The sequence below is a fragment of the Gallus gallus genome, chromosome Z, assembly GCF_016699485.2.
Source record: "Gallus gallus isolate bGalGal1 chromosome Z, bGalGal1.mat.broiler.GRCg7b, whole genome shotgun sequence".
Lineage (NCBI taxonomy): Eukaryota > Metazoa > Chordata > Aves > Galliformes > Phasianidae > Gallus > Gallus gallus.
In genome coordinates, this window is record NC_052572.1 from 66,410,044 (window position 1) to 66,428,543 (window position 18,500).

General features: G+C 41.9%; 1 protein-coding gene across 9 annotated transcripts in view; it reads left to right on the plus strand.

The window, feature by feature from the left end:
* Nucleotides 1-18,500, plus strand: part of PALM2AKAP2 (PALM2-AKAP2 fusion) — a 248,857-nt gene that overhangs the window by 135,741 nt on the left and 94,616 nt on the right. For all 9 annotated transcript variants that reach the window (NM_001396576.1, NM_001396577.1, NM_001371548.2 and 6 more), the window contains one exon: nucleotides 7,011-7,093. In NM_001396576.1, coding sequence (NP_001383505.1) covers nucleotides 7,011-7,093 — 83 coding nt within the window. The remainder of the gene's footprint in view (nucleotides 1-7,010; nucleotides 7,094-18,500) is intronic.

The following is an 18,500-nucleotide window of genomic DNA, read 5'->3' on the forward strand; positions in this document are numbered from 1 at the left end:
TGCATGTTAGAATTGTGTTCCAGTAGTGTGTGTGCAGTCCAATCATTTCTACTATACGTTCAGTGAACCAGACACTTCTGTCAGACCTCTAAATGCAAACCAGATCCAAAATGCCACACTGAAGGAGACTGTGAGGTGTAACAGAAAAATTGACAGTGATAGGTTCTCTCATACGCACTCTATTACTATAGCCAAATGTCAGCAGAGTATAACTGTCTCTCTTCCTCTGAAATAATGCAATCTGGCACATGTAAGGATCTACTCTGTTGAGCTATACAGGTTGCCCTCAAAAGGAAAAAACAGCAAAATGTAATTGGAAGAGTCATCTAAAGACACAGTTTATAGAAAAATGGGGATTGCATTCCTTCATCCCCACCAACTGCATGAGGCATGAACACTTATTCCAGAGGTCCACTGCTGAGGTATGCCTTGTCTGCTACTCAAAGGCACCAAAGAGGAAGTTAGACTTGACTGGATACTTATCACTTTTGACATTTGAGGAAGCATCCATAGCATTTTCTGGATATGCATGGAGCCTTTTCAGCTTTTGGTATATGTGGCTGCAGGTCTAACTTTAGGTAACAGATGGGGCTGTAAAGATGTGCCTCATTTGTTTCGATGTGGGCAGCAAAGTGCAGCAAAGGCAGTTGATAAACTGATTCACTTTGCAGTTAAGCAAATTGAATGCAGTTCATTCCACTCTTGGCTCTGCTGAGAGGGTTAGACACACATCTTTCTGAAATTAACACACACTCATTACTCAGGAGCAAGAAACTCCTTAGGCAGATACAGTGAAATGAGCACCACCAGCAATTTGTCTCCCTCTCCACATTACAGACATGTACTTTTAGTACTGTTTGTGTGAGTGATGGTTTGGTATTTTCTCCCAGTAAAGCATGGTTATCAGCAGGAGATTATCTTTCCAACTCATTTGCTCTTGCTGCCTGCATTGCATCAACAGTGCTATGAGTCTTCTTGGATGCAGCTTCACTCTGCAGTTGAGCATTAATCATTTGTGCTTCTCTTTATAACATTATGGCTATTATAAGCCCTTGTTCAAGGCAATGAATTCATTTTTCTGCTGCACACCTGCCACATACAAAACTAACTAAAAGTAACTTTCACATACAAAACTAACACTAGATGAAGTCAGTAGGTAATCTGCTGTCTTAGTAATGGGACATCACACTTTTTGCCTGTTATTCCCAAATGAGAGAACATACTATAAGGCAAATTATTATGAGAAGAACAGACTCCCAGTTTTTCCCTTCTTTGTTCCATCCAATTCATGTCAGAGTTCTAGCTCATTTTCTCAAAAAATGTCAGTGTTTCTCTCTCAGTTCATCATAAGCTGTACACTGTGAACAAGAAAGCTGAGATTGGGAGCAATTTTCTAAACAACAGTACAATCTCTTCCCTTAGAATAGCTTTAACCTCGGTCTGGTCTATACTTAGGGTTTCATGGAAAAAAAAAAAAAAAAGTAGATTATGGCTGTGAGGGCTTTATGCGACCTTCATAGGAGAAATGGTGAGCTTTATGGTACACTGGCAGCTATTTTATGCTACTGCAACCAACTGTTGTAAGAATTTTGCCCACAGAGAAAAACCTGTAAGAAAAATGCACAGTACAAGCACAAGTTGTTGAGTTAGTTCGTGTCAGCAATGGGTTTATTACTGTTGGTCACTGGAAATTATATTGGCAGATAGAAATTCCTGGTTAAAACAAATAAGGAGCAACGTTTGAGATTGGTGTTGCATGCCCTTGTAACTAACGGCTTAAGCTGTGGCTGTTCTCCCCAGATGCCATCACTTTCCACACAGCTGAAGAACGCTAAAGCCACACTGCTAACCTGGGCTAATAATGTCTTTAAATGTTGTATCTGCAACTACTAATGAAAGTCTGTTTATGGAATCCCTAAAATGGCACCTTACTACACCCACAACTAAATTGTGCATACGAAATAGACTACTGAGCCTTTGATACTCATCCTTTGTAAAGGAGAAGCAAAGTACTTCTGGTGTGGTCAAGGCCCAGCCAGCACTCTCTGCGGAATGACACCAGTCAGGGCTACTTTCAAATGGGGCATATGTAAGTGTGACTTCTTTCCCATTCACCTTAGCAGGGAGATTTTTGCCTTATTTTTTATTGGTATATAAGTCCAAAACACATCAGACAATAAAATATGGGTAAAACACCAAACAAACAATCCTTGAAAAAATAAGCAAATCAGCCAAATAAATCGTGTCATTAGTTCTACAGTGTGTGCACCCACTCCAATGAAGAAAATCACAGTCAGGTGTGGAAGAACAGATTAAATGTGTTAGTCATCTTAAGACAATTGCTATCCAAGAGATGGTTACATCGTAAGAGAAGTGGCACCAACAGTAATCTCCACAACAGTTTTGCTAACAGTGATGATTCTATGGAAACAGAAACTAAAATACTCCTATTTTAACAGAATTAGATAAACCCGCAAGGGCATATTTTCCCTACTATGCTTTCTTATCCTAAAGAGTAATAAAGTTTCCTTACTACTGTTCCAAATTATAGCAAGGACATGATTCTTAAGCGTAGCATATGCTAAAGAAAACTAAGTGCAAAAGACAGATAAATTAGCAGTTTTCTTTACCTCTTGAATTATATCTTTGTCTTCATGTTCATGCTCCCATTCTGGAACCCCATGAAGCCATCAAGCTGTTTTGTTGTTCAGTAAATAATTGTCAGCACTCTTGCTGAAAGATCTTTCACTCTATATGCTCTCTGGGATTTTTTTTTCTCCCTTCTCCTCCTTCCCCCCTCCCCCCCCCATTCCTTCTCAATGGCCCTTTATTATTCACTAGAATAACTGGTGACAAACTCTATTTTGTAGTTTAACATAGCATCCGTCTGCTGGGTCAGCTGGACACTGTCAAGAAGGCAATATAAGGACGTGGTTTGATCTTAGTTTTTAATGACAAGTTGTATCTAGCTGAAAGAAAACAGACTAGGAAGTAGCAGGAATCCCTGTGGCTCAGTAAAGTGAAAACAGTTGCTCTAATGAATCCCACCCCTTGCCTCTTCAAGACCAGATTGTCCAGTTTAGTGATCAGGGATTTATGTTATTGGAGCTGAACTGTTTCCTTCCAGTCTGACAAGGGTAGGATGCATTCTGGTGAACAACACATCAGCAAGCAAAACTGAGGTAGCAGTACACTCCAGGAGACAGGGAAGTCCAGACTGGGAGGAGTAAATATCGTTTTGGCACATCTGTGCAACCTACCTTGTCACTAAAAGGGACCAAGCATGCTCTTGCAAATAACCCCTTTCAGATCCCACAAATAACCTGAAGAGGATAATACATTTTAGACAGCTACCACATTTTGCAGGTGAACATCTGGCTGTGCTCTAACTTCATAGCAGGTATAAATGGAAATCAAGTAGGAAATGAAGAAGGCTTGATTCAGTATAATTCAGTCACTGTAGGAGTTTTCCTGGTGAATACTCTTAAGTGCTTTTTCTGTCTTTTCCTCTGACGAGATGAAACTTCACCCTAAATTATGTTCCTTCATTAGCTCCTCTTATGCTACAACGTGTCTCTTTGGTCCCTGCATCAAGCCTTGATTCATTTCTTCAGCAAGAACATGTAGCCTGCTAGGTTTCATATGGACACAGAGCACTCCTGAGCTAGCAGTTGCATAGGACATGGACGGGAGTAGTCACCTACCAGCTTAAAAGCAGGAATGTATATTCTGGAAGTACAGTGCAAGGCACTCTGCTGCTAAAACAAACAGCAAAATTAAGACCCAAAATCTGTGGTTTCTGCTGCTTTTGGTTATTATTGTTGTTCCTTGGTTGATTAGGTTGCTTTTGTTCTGTTGCTTGGTTTTTGTTTGTTTGTTTTTGCATTTGTGGACTCATACATTTTCTAGAACAGCTTTTGCCCCATGTAATCACAGAATCATAGAATCACAGAATGGACAGGGTTGGAAGGGACCCGAAGGATCATGAAGATCCAACCCCCCTCCTTCACATCCCCGCACCGCAGGCAGGGCCACCAACCTCCATATCTGATACTAGACCAGGCTGCCCAGAGCCCCATCCAACCTGGCCTTGAACACCGCCAGGAACGGGGCATCCACAGCCTCTCTGGGCAGCCTGTTCCAGCGCCTCACCACTCTCTTGGTAAAGAACTTCCCCCTGATATCCAACCCACATCTTCTTTCCTTCAACTTAAAACCACTTCCCCTCGTCCTGCCATTAACAGAAATAATAATTAACAGTAATAACAGTAATAATAATTAACAGTAACAATAATTTAACATGCTTTAGGAGCTAAATTGCATCTTGAGGTTTTTCTTTCTCCAGGCCTTGTAGCAGTAAAGCAGAAACCCTGACATACTGAAGTCAACTTAAGTAAACCCTCCTGACCAATGTACTGCCCCAGGCTGTTGCTAACCAATGTAGAGGTGCTTCCCCCACAATCACAGCCCTGGCCATGAAGAAGTGTAATTCAAACACCAACTGCTGAAGTCTCCCTTTGGTTGTTAGGAGCAATGAATGAGTGTGGGCAGGTGTTTTCTGGTTTCTTAATAGCTCTTTTAGTTTTTTTTCATCCACATTCTGCACTTTCACTGCCACCTGCACCACCAAGAGCTGGGCATCTGACTCCCAGTTTTGAACAACATCTTTCTTGACAGCGTCTGCTGCTTTCTCTGTTAGCTTACGGGGAGGTTAGCTGAGAGCACAGACCAAATTCTTTCTCATTAGCGGCAGCTTGGTTTCACTTCCAAGCTTGCATGGGTACATCTCTTAAGGAAAAAGACTGTTAGCTCAGCTTCATGCCTGTTGTATTGTCCAGTCATCTTCATTGTTAAATTCCTGTCATCCATCAAACCCTATTCACAACTGAAATGAACAGCAAATTAAAAGAAACAAATAACTCAGCACAGTGCTACACAGAACTGGAGCTAGCGTGTACAGAGGTGAATGAAAAGCCACTGAGCCCTAATAGTGCTGATGGAGCTGCCCTGCAACTGTTCTGGTTGAACTATTCCATCCTTCCCTGCAGAAAATGAGACGGAAAACTTTAGCTGTGCTAATGGCAGCATGAGCTGGTACCGTATTCAACCATTACAGAGTGCCGATGGATGTGAACATGTTTCAGACTTCTATTTATTCCAAGGGCGATTTCCAAGTTGCCAGTTCCTTCATGCAGATCAAGTCAGAGGTCTACGCTGTAGTCGGTCACCAAACACAGAATGTATAGCGAAGTCTACTGAGCTTGTGAGATATGCAGAAAATCTATCATTTTCTTATGTACGTATTTTATTTCAGAGACCTTGGGCTTTCATTTCTCCCCTACTGGTTTAGTACTGCTGTAATGATCTCTTTTTAAACTTTCACATCTTGCCATGTCAACAAGTCATATAAGTTACAGGTAGACAATTAAGTCAATGCCAATGCCTATCAAGAGTTATGAACAATGTTAGTCGTGGCATGAATATGAAATTAAATAACACAAATCTCCTTTTAACATCCTGGTCACCAGACTGTCCTTTACTTTGTGGACATAGGCTGTGTTTACTTTATCATCTTTGCTGAGAACAATAGCAACTTTTTAAGTGATTTCACACCTCTTCCCTCTGCCACGTTTATGAATGTTGAAGTGGGAAGTGATTCACAGTGTGTGATGACTTTTCTGAATCACAAGAGAGAGTTGTTTTAGAGGAAATCAAACCAGAAACTCTTCTCTGGGGATACATGAAATAGTACTCACCAAACCCCAGTGGAAATATGAATATTCAAATGAAGTATTAGTCCTTCAGGTGTAGTAGTAACATTCATCCAAGGAATCAGTCTAAATCTAGTCTGGCATTAAATCCTGGAAATATTTGCAATATGGATATCGAGACTGCAGCACCAAGCCCTCCCATATTCTGATCCATACTACTGCTCAGCTACCTCGCTAATGCAAAAAGAGGCATCTACACAAGGACCAAATGCTGAAGTTTGGTGAGTCCAAGTATAGTGCAGAAAAGGATATACTGGGAATGCTTCAGTGAAGTATTGAAAAAAATTGCTTTACGTCTTCACTTGTATAACAAGAGAAGATATACTCTGAAGTACAGATATTAGTAGAGAATCTGAGCCTCACTATTCTAAAATGCTCTACAGACATATACTAAGGAGGGTCCTTTTGGCCTCTAATCAGCCCTATCTGCATAGCACAAATAAGGCAATCAAAGAAGTGAACCAGAAATAAGTAAGTAAATAGCCATCAGAAAAGGAGTAGGAAAAAAGAAAAAAAAAAAAAAAAAAAAAGAATAATAGGAGGGGGAAAAAACAACAGAATAAACTAATGGTTCCTCCAGCTCCACTTCCAAAGCAGCAATGATCCAGGGGCATCATAGCAGAGATGTACACTAAGGAGGGATGAATCCTGTGGTGAAGTCACAGTATTTGGTCATTCTATGGACTTATAAAAAAAAACTGCGGTCAGAACAAGAAAAAAAGTCTCCCAGTCTCTTATTCTGCACTTCCACACATCTAAGTGCATCTTTAAATCCATACAGAGGATACCTGTTGGTTCTGTGGGCTACACAAGACACCACAGCTCAGCATGTGGGAAGTGATTCTCTCTTACCTTTATCTCAAGGCTTAATCTTGATATAGAAATAAAATTGCAGAATTTCTTCCTCCAGATGGGACTCTCGGTTGCCTGCACCACAAACCTGTAAACTGTGACTGCAATCCTGACCTCATGCAATAAGTTGTGATGTCTAGAGGCTGGTTGACAAATAAATGGCATTCACTAATAAAATGGTCTTAGTTAGGTTCTTAGATCCTCATCATAGCCCTTTCTTTGGGATGCACAGAAAGGATTGAAAATCCTTCAGCTCCTACTCAGCATAGGATAGGATGGCATAGGATGGGATGGGACACTGCTGGTGGAAAAGGACAGGAGCAAAGCAAAGCAATCTCTCAGGCATATGCATTCTCCATGAACAATGAAATGTCTTTGGTCTTGCAGGCACAAGAGAAATGGACATGCTGCCGAAAGACCTGCAGGGACTGTGCTCCTTTGAAAACCCTGAAACCGAGGAGAGGACAGAGGTAAGTCTCCTCTTACCACATCTCATACATAACATCCATAACACTGAATGCTTGGTGGGATGAGTGCAACGTCCTCTGTAAGGAGGGTATTGTGATGAGAGCACTTCACGCAGAAGACTGTTGGTGTGAGCTGCATTCCCCTCAGTGCTGCTGTGCCTCTCCCTTAGTATCTGAAAGCCCGGTAACCACCTCCTTCTGTCTGCTCGAAACCTGCATACAAGTAAGATGGGAAAAACCACGAGCCTGAGAAATGCTCGGAGAGGTTGGCCTTCGCTGGTAGCCATGTGCAGTTGAGTTACTCATACTAATGAGAAGCTTGGGTGGAAAAGCTGTGATGGAGCTATTTCTTTTTCTTTGTTTTTCTCTGCATAATCACATCCACCCCATGTGTTTTTAAAACAGCAAAAGAATTTGTAAGAAAAATGTTAGGAGTAGAAAGGGAGTGAATGGGCAAAGTGAATTCCAACAGAGCTGAGACATCCATCTTCAGGGTAGCTGGCATGGGAAGGCATGAGGCATGTGTATCTAAAGACAAAAACAATTGAAGACTCTTAAGCAATTTGGTATTACACAGTTAGTTTTAGACTTCTCTTCTAAGGACAGAGGATTTTACTACAGTTAGTTAAATTTAGCTCAATAACTAATTCTTCTACTTAGAGAAGCGCTGAAAGAAAAATGTCAACAAGTAATTATCTTCCTGTGGCCTATGAGTAAAACCTGGTGTGAGAAGTGCAGGTCTACTAGCTCTAAAATCTTAGAGTCAGTGGTAAATAATCAGCTAACATCAGTATATGCAAAAAGTTTGGGTTTTAAATGAGAAAACTTTAAATGCAAAACCCGTTTTCAAAACTCTTTCTTAGATTTCTTTCCTCATGTACTTGCTAGCATAATTTATCATTTATTTATTTATTTATTTCAAAATCAAGGTTTCCTGCAGTTTTTACTGAAGTGCAAATTCTGTCCAAAAGGGGTTGGACACCAACCTGACGTCAATAAATAAATAAATAAATAAATAAAAATAAAAATAAAAATAAAAAACAATCACACCTGCTAATAAAAAAGAAATATGAATCCGAATACATATGCTTAACTATTTAGCAAATTTAGGGTCAAGTCTATACAAAGCGTCAAATCAACATGCCATCACAGGTGCCAGTCCATGAGAATCTGCTTTTCTTTAGGCAAATAACTTACCACACAGGCAGTAAAAGTAAGGTTCAAATTGATAATTCAAAGCAGTCAAAATGAAACTTTAATGTTACGTTAAATCAGATATGTAAATCATTCCAACTGTGGTTGGAAGGTGGACTTGCACAGGCGTTCCCAGCTATTTTGATTTTGTGACTGTAAGGGCTCTGCTCAGCACAGAACAGCTTCGTGGCAGCTTGAGAATCTCAAGCAGGACCCGCACAACTTCTGGGAAAGCTCTGAGCAGCCTCTAACATTCTCTGGCTGAAATTAAAGCCATATTTCAGGAAAAGGAGGAAAAAAATTCAACGACTTTGGGATGTAATTTGTTTTAATAAATTAATTCCGATGCTGGGGAGTGTAATGACACACAGATCAACTGACTTAACCCTGATTACTCCTTAGTTTTAGAGAAGATGTCACAATTCTTAATAATTGCTCCCCACTGCAGGAGGATATTTAGTGGCAGAACTTTGTCAGAGGGAGGTAGAGCTGGTGTTACCACTGGTGCAACATCAGCAAAATCTGCAAAATGCCATCATGTGAAAGTCAGTAACGACCACGAGAGTATTTTTAATAGCGTGGAAGAAAATTAACTTAATCATAGAAAAAGGTGAAGCAGTGAAATTTTCATTAATGACTTGCTAACTATTAGTAGAATAGAGCAGCTTAGTGTTTAAGACAGAAACTATATGGAGCGGTGGGATAGAAACTTCTTTTCTGAGCTTGAACTTGCTGAGAGAGAAAAATTCCTAAGAATTATTCTGTATATATCTGAACAGTCAAATGGGCAGTGCTATTTTCCATAAGAAAATCAGAAGTTTTAGATTAACTCTGTAAATAATATATGCAGATTTAGTTGCAATATTTTTGATGATACCAAGAGAAAGCATATTTTCGATCAGTAGAAATCAGGAAATAGAAATTAGCATTTCTTTTTTACTTTCAACTGTGTACTTACTCAAATTGGATGCTCAAGTTATCATAAAATTCTCTTCACCTTCAACAAACTACTAACAAGAATTAACAAGCGCTGCTTAGCTCCAGACTGAACACTTGACTGCATGGTTCAAGTGAAGGGAAACTGCATAGGTTTCAACAAAGCATAGGAATTTTTTATGTTTTGTAGACTATGACTTTCACCACTAGTGAAGACGTGAGGAGGGTCTCAAAAGAGGATAGGCAGCAAACAGATGTTGTTACACTTGATGCTCGTCAGAAGGCAAAGTAATACACGCTTTTGAAAGAAAGAAAAAATGTGATCCTTCCAAAGAGACATCTCATGTAGCAGGCACAGAACTAGCCAAGCTGGGCCCACTGTGGAACACCACAATGCTTGCTAATGATCTTGGAGTTCTGTTGGTTTCTTCTTTTTTTTCTTTTTTTCTTTTTTTTTAAATAGTAAAATGCTTCTGCTTCTTTGTTACACCTGAAACACATCCTGTTAAACTTGCAGCTCTTAGGGAGTTCAGAATATCATGTGCCATATCACTGAGCCTTTCCTGCAGCTCCCAGTTAAAAAAAGGGAATGCATATGTGTGTAGGAGTAGCATAAACTGCAGCTGGTTTTCTTTATTTTTTCCACCATCATTACTGCTTACTGGTAAAAAGGAAGATGATACATGAATATACCATTTGGTTTCTCTGCAACACTATTGCACATAAAGCTGGGAGATTACCTTGATGAACAACTGCTAATTTCAATAGAACATTTATGACTATTAAAAAGGGTCAGCAGTCATGTACTGAAATGGATTCTATTTTGCTGGAATGCCTCACTGGAGGCAGAAAACCTGATTTTGCTCTTTTCTTGGTTTTATGAAAGATTTTACCACCAAAGGACCTAAGTGAGTCCACGCAACTCTGGAAAGATTAATTAATTTTGCTGAGCAGCTACTTAAAAACAACAACAAAAAAATCCAGACATTTCAAAAGTGCAACTCCTAGCCCTCATCCTATCTTTCATGCCACTGCCATAAATGCAGAGTGGCTTCAGGTTTTGCAGATGACTGAAAATGGCAGAGGACATTTGGCAGATACTTATGAGGCCAGAAATCAAACCCCCCTGGCCATCATAGTAAACTCACATGGTCCTACATTGCCGGTAGTTAACTATGCATCTGGCTGCCATGTCAAGTGTGGAGGTGTGCTGCTGAAATTCAGAGATGCACCTGAAGCACTGGATTCAGTTTTGGGTGCCACAACATACGAAGGACATAGAACTATTAAAGAGTGTCCAAAGAAGAGCTACAAAGATGAGGAAGGGTCTGGAGGACAAGAGGTGCAAGGAGTGGCTGCGGCCCCTGGGTTTGCTCAGCCCAGAGCAGAGGAGCTGAGGGGAGGCCTCATGGCAGCTGCAGCTCCTCACAGGGAGCTGTGCCAGGGGAGGTCTGGGGGGGTCAGGGAAAGGCTGTGGCCCAGAGGGCGATGGGCATGGCACAGCTCCCCAGGGCAGCGGGCACAGCCCCAAGCTGTCAGAGCTCAGGGAGCATGTGGGTACTGCTCTCACACACAGGGTTTGGATTTTAGGTGGTCCTGTGTGGAGTTGGAGATTGGACTCGATGGTCCTTGTGGGTTCATTTCAACTCAGAATATTCTGTGAGTGCATAGAATCACAGAATCACAGAATCCTCAGAGTTGGAAATCTAGTCCAACTCCCCTGCAATGAACAGGGACCACCACCACAGCTAGTTCAGGTTGCCCAGGGCCTTATCCAGCCTCACCACAAAAATCTCCAGAGATGTGGCATCAACCACATCAAGTAACCTGTTCCAGTGCCTCACCATCCTCACCCTGAAAGACATTTTCCTTATGCCTAACCTAAATCTACCCTTTTTGAGCTTGAAACCATTTCCCCTTGTTCTGCTGCCACAGACCCTGCTAAAGAGTCTGTCTTCTTCTTTCCTGTAGCTCACCTTTAGATACTGACAGGCTGCTATCAGGTCACCTCTCACCCTCCTCCAGGCTGAACAGCCCCAGCTCTCTCAGCCTCACAGGCAAGGTGTTCCATTCCCTGGATCATTTGTGTGGCCCTCAAGACAAGGTACATGCCAGTTTGACAGAGTAAAATCATCCCTCTTCTGTGGATGAAATTCTCCCTAACTGGTTCATGCTAGCCCTGATTTTCATAGGCCTGGTCACTGTTGGAGTCCAATTCATAGTGGTGTCAGTGGAGCTAGGCTGGGCAGTGGAAAGGGGATCCATCCAAGGTATAAGCCCTATACATAAGCTCATAGCTAGGAGTTCACTGGCAATTACAATCTCTGCTAATATTGCTCTTGAGTATGTCTTCATATCATGAAGGCTTCATTGGTCCAGGAAGCTAAGGGACTTGTCAGTCATACAGAGCAATCATAGCCATTATGCTTGACCTCTGGCATTATAATTTTATTTATGTGTGTGACAGCCTGGAAGCTGTCAGAGGTAAGCAACAAGACTGTCACACCGGCAGCTGTGTAAAATGTGCCTACTGAGCTTCATTCCCAAAGACAAACAAAACTGCCTGCTCAGGCAGTATTCGAGTATTTGAGACAATAGAATGCATAGCAGTTTCATAGTGGAGAGCAAGATTTCCATATAGAACAGTGTGTATTTTTAATTAGCTGGCGCATAATCAGCTTATCTTTTCATCTCGTTACGGTTTCATTTTTCATGTTTTTCCTTCCGATGATTGAAAAATGACATGAAGCTATGACCCTGGCTTATTGAAGGAACAGTCGGTCCACCAGCTAGCCATGGTTTAGTCATTTGGCCTCTTCCCTTGTTAATTCAAGGGCAGATCTGTAGTAGATTCTGATACTGTAGTTGTGGGTGGGAGCAGTGAATTTCTTCCTTGAGCATTATCCAGTTCTCTGTGACTTTCTATGGACCTCTAGGTGGGCTTGGCTTTTCCACATAATGATTTCAGGTAGTGCCACCCATCTTGAAGAGAATGGCAATGAACACTGCTGCAATGGAGCCAGAAGGAGCAAGCATGCAGCCTCTGACATAGGGAAGGCTAGTTAAACTGTCAAGAAGGCAGCTTCCGCTGAAGTCTCATATTTTAATGAGCAAAACTTGCAAGATTAAAAAGATACAGTTTGCAGAAGCACTCATTAAGGCTGTGGCAGCATAAAGATAGAAATGTAAGGATTATGGCAAGAAGGGCTTGCTGTTCTTCTGTGTAATAGGGATTTAATTCCCTAGAGGCTGGTATGGTACCCCGCTTAGGAGTTAAAGCAGAGGCAGAGAGATTTCTCTCTTCTGTAATTGTCAGAAGACACCTGTGACAACAGTGTACAAAAGGATGACATGACAAAATGTGACTTCCTGCATTTAATTAACGTTCAGAATTAGCGTAAGCATCATGTTGGCTTTGCCTGGTTATTAAATGTGTGGGGCTTAAGAAAGCTGACTTGTTTCTGAGGCCATTGCTTGTGAATTAAAAAATAAACAGGAGCATTTCAAATAGGAGCCTGTAAAATTTAAATGGTATTATTTGTAAAAGTCACCAAAATGTTTTTTGTGTAGCAGTATCAGTCCAGTTCTTTTCTTGCTTTGCTGGTGCAAGAAGTTTTGTGTAATGTCCTTTTCTGCTCATCCTAATTTCTGGCACGAGACCACACTAGCCCTTTAGCTCTCAGAATCCACCTGTCTCTCCACATTCTCATCACAAGAGTCTGTCTTGCTGTGACTGCAACTCCTTCTAATTCAGACTCCTTTCCCAGATTCTACTTTTTTTCACTGACCCATTCAAACATTAAAAACAAACAGCCTGTTACATCTTATGCCTTCACTCCCCCTCTCTCAAAAGCCCCTGATCATTTTCCCCTTGTAATTTTGTCTCTGCTGCAAGACCCAAGTCCACTCCTGTTTTAGTTTCTGCTATTTTTTTCCTCATTTGCTGCCACTTCTACTTCAATCTTGTCTCCTGTGTCTGCCACAGTTGTTTATCTCCCCTTTGGACTTTTTCCTGGGGGTGACTTTGGTCCAGTTTTCCATGCAGGGGGAAATGTCCCTGCTCCTCAATGCTCATTGTTGCCTACATTTTGATAAGATCTGTTGGCCAGATAAGGAATCGTTATATTGGATAAGATAAACTTACCAAAGGAAAGCCTGTCCCTACTCCAGGTCTCGGAAAACACTTTGGATCCGTCTATGAGCTGTGACATTAAAAAGATCACATTTTCTCCCTTCCCCCTCTGCAGTTTTGATTATTAATGGCAACATACTATTTCGGCGTTATCTCTGTTCGCACAACTGGAATATATAGTTACATTTATAACTCAATATAGTGAGTTATAACTCAAATAGTGAGACAACTCAGTGAAATACACCATCTTTCAGTGTTTATGTACACATATTTAAACATTTCTACACTGTATATTTTGTGGATAGGCTACACAAACAATTTTACTAACTCTACAGAACTGGCTATTGAATATAGAGTCTAATGTATTTAAAATGCTGCAGGACAACACTGCTTTATTCCCTGCAGACAACTTTATCCTTTGTCTTGTCATTTTTATTGTGGTGGTGAATAAAACCCTGCATCTGTTCCTTAGGAAGGACTTAATCCAAAGCCCACTGAATGCAGTGGAAGAGACTCCATTGGGCTTTGGATCAAGCCCTTCAGCTCACAAACAAACGCCCTTTGTTAGAATATGCTACTCAAGTACTGTACAGAAAAGTTTCAGAGGTTCCCTATTTCTAAAATAATACTTGTTCTTTGAATATATATATATATATATTCGCTAAGCCTGTTATTTGGAGGAGCAATATGCAACTGTACATAACCACTGAAATACTGCAATCTGTGATTAAATTGCCCCAGCGGTTGATAAAATGTTGAGTATATTAGGCTGGGGTAAGAAATGCTGTATTTATATGTCTCTTCCTATGCGAGCAGTAATTCAGAAACTATATAGAGACAGACTCCCACCCCCGAGGATGCTCAGGCTCAAGCTGGACGAGGGCAGACCTCCCTCGGGAATGCCTTATGTTGGTGTTATTGACGAAGCAGACATGAAAGAGTCTGCTCTATTGTAAGGAGGGACAGCATTGAATGGGATTTTTTCTGCACTTTGGAAAAGAAACAGAATGAAAGGGTTTCTTCCCCTGCAGTAGGGAAAAGAAACAGGGGATATTGTGGAAAGGAGAACAAAGGGACTAAGACAAGGCAGGGGAAATCAAAGCACAGACATTAGCTGGGCAGAGCTGTGAGAAGCTGTAAGTAGAGCTCTACAGCTCCAGACTTGCAATGACCGCATTTTCCTGAGAAGGAGGGAGAGCTGTGAGTCAGTTCTGCAGCGGCATCCACACCAGCTGCAATAAAACACTTTCCTCCTCACAGCATTACAGATACTGGATATTTCTGCTGATTTCTGGTGAAAGGGAGTAAGCAGTTCCCATGAACAGAGGGGACACGATGCCAGGGAAATTCAGCTGCTTCCACAGCAGCAGAACAGAGTCACTTTTCACGTGGGCGTGGATTACGTAGACTTTTACTACCGGCTCCTGTGTCAGGGCTGCTTGCAGTCAAGCACTACGCTGTGGTAAGTGCTGGCAGGACTGCGCACACAGTTTGTAAGCTGATGATGACTAAAACGTTTTGCGGAGCCAATACTAAAGCATTACTCACTTACAAAGTCGCATTGAAGTCAATGAGGTTACTCATGTAGCTGGATGCCGATAGAGATCTTGCCAAGCTATTTCACCACATAATAAATATGAGTAAATGAGCCTGTTAGTCAACTGAATACCTTTAGCAAATAATTTTTAAGTTCATATTACATTAGGGCTTTGACTCCCACAGCTGAGGGGCCGTTACGCACTGTGAACATCCACCAGCAAGCAGTTCCTGGCCTAAAATTCATCCATCCATGTAGGCAAATGGCAATAGTGACCTGCCTCAGTCATGGCCCAGGCCATCAGTGACACCAGGAGCAGAACAGGGATCTCCAATCAGCTCCCTGCCGGCAGCTCCCTGCCTCTGTGATGCTCAGCATTTCATCCCCCCACTGAATGCAAAGCATTTGCAATGTGACCTCCAAATTCACCACAGCTCCTCTGCTAACTGACAGGTGATCTCTGCATTCATTAGTTTTATAAATGCACAGAGGATACGCAGACTTTCCATTTTCATCTCACACACATTACTGCAAGCCGGTGTGTTCCCTCCTCCAGCTGATCTGCATGTTATTCTGCAGTCAAAGAAATAACTGGAACTACAAGGAAAGGAAAAGGAATCTAATCTCAAAAACTCAAAAACAAAAACTGACAGCCAGCCTCAGATGCTGGAAAGGCTGCATACTGAGTAAAACTCATTTTTCATACTCAGTGAGATTCAGCGCCGAGGCTATAGATCAAGCATCACATCGTAGGACTGCATTTCATTTTATGTATACTGTAAAGGTGGCCAACACACCCAGCATCATTATCAGAGTACTTTCCATTCTCCCTTTATTCTGCACTCCACTCAGTACCAAAAGTATTTCTTCCTGAGAGGAAGAGGTATCCCCTTTGAATTATTCTCCATTTGAAGGTTTGTTGCATAATAGTAAAACATCTGCCTCACTGACACTGAACACTGATTGATAGATTGAAAAAGTTTCGCAACAAAGACTGAGCAATTTGTCAGCCTCGGGAATAAAGCATCCAGATATGGATTTTGTTTCTATCTCCTCACCTCATTTCCCCCTTACATCTTTCATTTCCTTCTCCTGAACTCCCCATCCTGTGCCTTTTTGCCTTCCTACCTCAAGGTACGCTCACTTGGCAATGGCATCATCCCTTTTCCTCCCCATGGAAGAGGGCACATCTGTACAGGGTGCATGGAAAACTAGGTCAGCAGACAAGGCAGAAAAAAAAATGGAGTAGAAATAGAGCTTTTTTTTTGTGGAATAATAAAGTTATTGTTACCAGTGTGTGGCCCAGCTGTCAGAGGTGCTATGCCAGCATGTGCCCCTGACTTCAGCAGCAGCTGCCTTCCAGTCTTTAGGATAGGTGCCTTCCCAGTGGAACATCTCAGCAGGACCAAGACATACCAGCAGAATTTTGGATGCTCCATTGTGCTTGCTTGAACTTCAAGCTCACCTTCCATCATGCTCACCCCAGAATCTGTTTCTGTCATCTTTTCCTACATGTTCAGCACAGCCTTGCAGTGTAAGCTGGTGGCTATTGGAGGAGGAACAAGCAATTTGTGGGAAATGTCCCTTTTCAGAACATGGGGCCTGAAAGATCATAGAATTATCTTATAGAATGTCCTAGTTGGAAGGGACCTCAAAGATTGTGTAGTTCCAACCCCCTGCCATGGGCAGCGTTGCCAGCCACTAGATCAGGCACCAGATTAGGTTGCCCAGGGCCCCATCCAACCTGGCCTTGATGACCTCCAGGAACGGAGTAAGATAAGGAAAGGCAAGGTGCTATTCATGGCACATAAAAGAAGAAACACCCTATTCTTGTAGTTCTTGGCTAAGTGTGGCTGCTTTTTATGCTCTTCCTATTTTCAGAGTTGTCAGAGTTTTCAGGACAATACCAACCACTCATTCATTTGTTGCTTAGACAGAGGTGCTTTAACTTCACAGTAAAAAATTATGGAAGGCTGCACTCTTGCACAGATTAATTCCTTCTTCCCCCTGTCTGAAGCTTCCTATAATGCTGTAGAAGAGAGCTGCAGAGCACTAACAAGATACATATTTAAAACAAAATTTTAAGACATAATTTTCTTCTGCTGCTGTAACTGCTAGAAATGCAAATTAGAAGCAATAGGGCAAAACTCATTATAATACACACAGTGAAACAGCATTTGATTTCCTCCACAGTATATTAATCATGTGCTACCTAATTAATACTATGTAAATGCATCTCTGACTTAAGAGAAAAAACATAACCAAAATTCAGACTACATCAATGTCATCAGTGATACTGCTTTACGTAAAGGAACAAAACGTGCTGCAGTTTGGTCCAATTTCACAAGAGGACAGTGAGCAGGAGAGGAACAGAAAACAATTATTGAAATGGAAGGGTAGAAGGGTGGGAACCCAGGAAGGAGAGAGCTCTGAAGCTCCCCTCTTCTCAGTGTAACATCTCTAACTACTACAAATATCACGGGTTTTCCTCTATCCTAACAGTCTCCAAAACCTGAGGACTTCAAAAAGCACAAGACCGAATAACTCTTAATTATGTGAATGTGACTTTTTCTCTTGGTTCTGGAATGCTCTGCAAACAGAAAGACGCAAAAAATTGTTTTCCCCCATCCCTAACCAGCTGTTTCTAGCAGCTGAAGTTGCTAAAAACCCAACAAACATAGTCAGAGCTGTGCAACACCCAAAAAAGATGCAACTCCAACGCTCCCTTTCCCCTTTTTCTGCAAAAGCCCCACGCTGCCGTCTGGATGCACACCTAAACATGTGGATGCAGACTCCCATACCCGCTGATGGCAGACTGCAGCTTTCTTCTGCTCCCTGTCCTCTCCCTGAAAATAGGCAGGCATGCATGGGGCTGCACTGAGGTTCTAGCATCCAGAAGGGAACTGCGATTGTTCAGTTTGGAGAAGAGGACGCTCACAGGAGATCTTATTGCCCTCTATAACTCTGAAAAGAAGCTGTGGAGAGCTGGGGGGGTTGGCCTCTGCTCCTAGGTGATAGTGATGAGAAGGAATTGACTCAAATTGCACCAGAGGAGGTTCAGGCTGGGTATAATGAAAAATTTCTTCTCCAGAAGAGTGGTCAGGCATTGGAACAGGCTGCCCAGGGGATGGCAGTCATCCTTCTAGGAGGTATTAAAAAAATATGTAGATGAAGCACTGAGGGACATGGTTAGTGGGCATTATGGGGATGGGTTGACAGTTGGACTAGATGATCTTAGTGGTCTTTTCAAACCTTAGTGATACTATGATTCTAAATGGACAGGAGCTCTGTCTTTAGACAAGTACTCAATTTACAGGCTCAGAGACGGTCTCCCTCCCTCTTCCCACCGGTATAAGCAAGCATTAAGTAAAAAACATGCACTAACAAAGAACATCCTTGACCCTGAGACTTCAGAGCAAAATATGAAGGGGAGAAAGCAGATGGCTGCAGGTATGTCGAAGGGCACACAATCCCCTGAGTCAGAGACCTTGAAGCGGGTTTGTCTGTGCCACACTTTCTGTGCTTTCAGACACATACATCTGCTATGAGGGTCATGGCAACATACAGTTAATTAGTAAGATAGCTTCTTATGTATGTCAGTAGCACCGTCT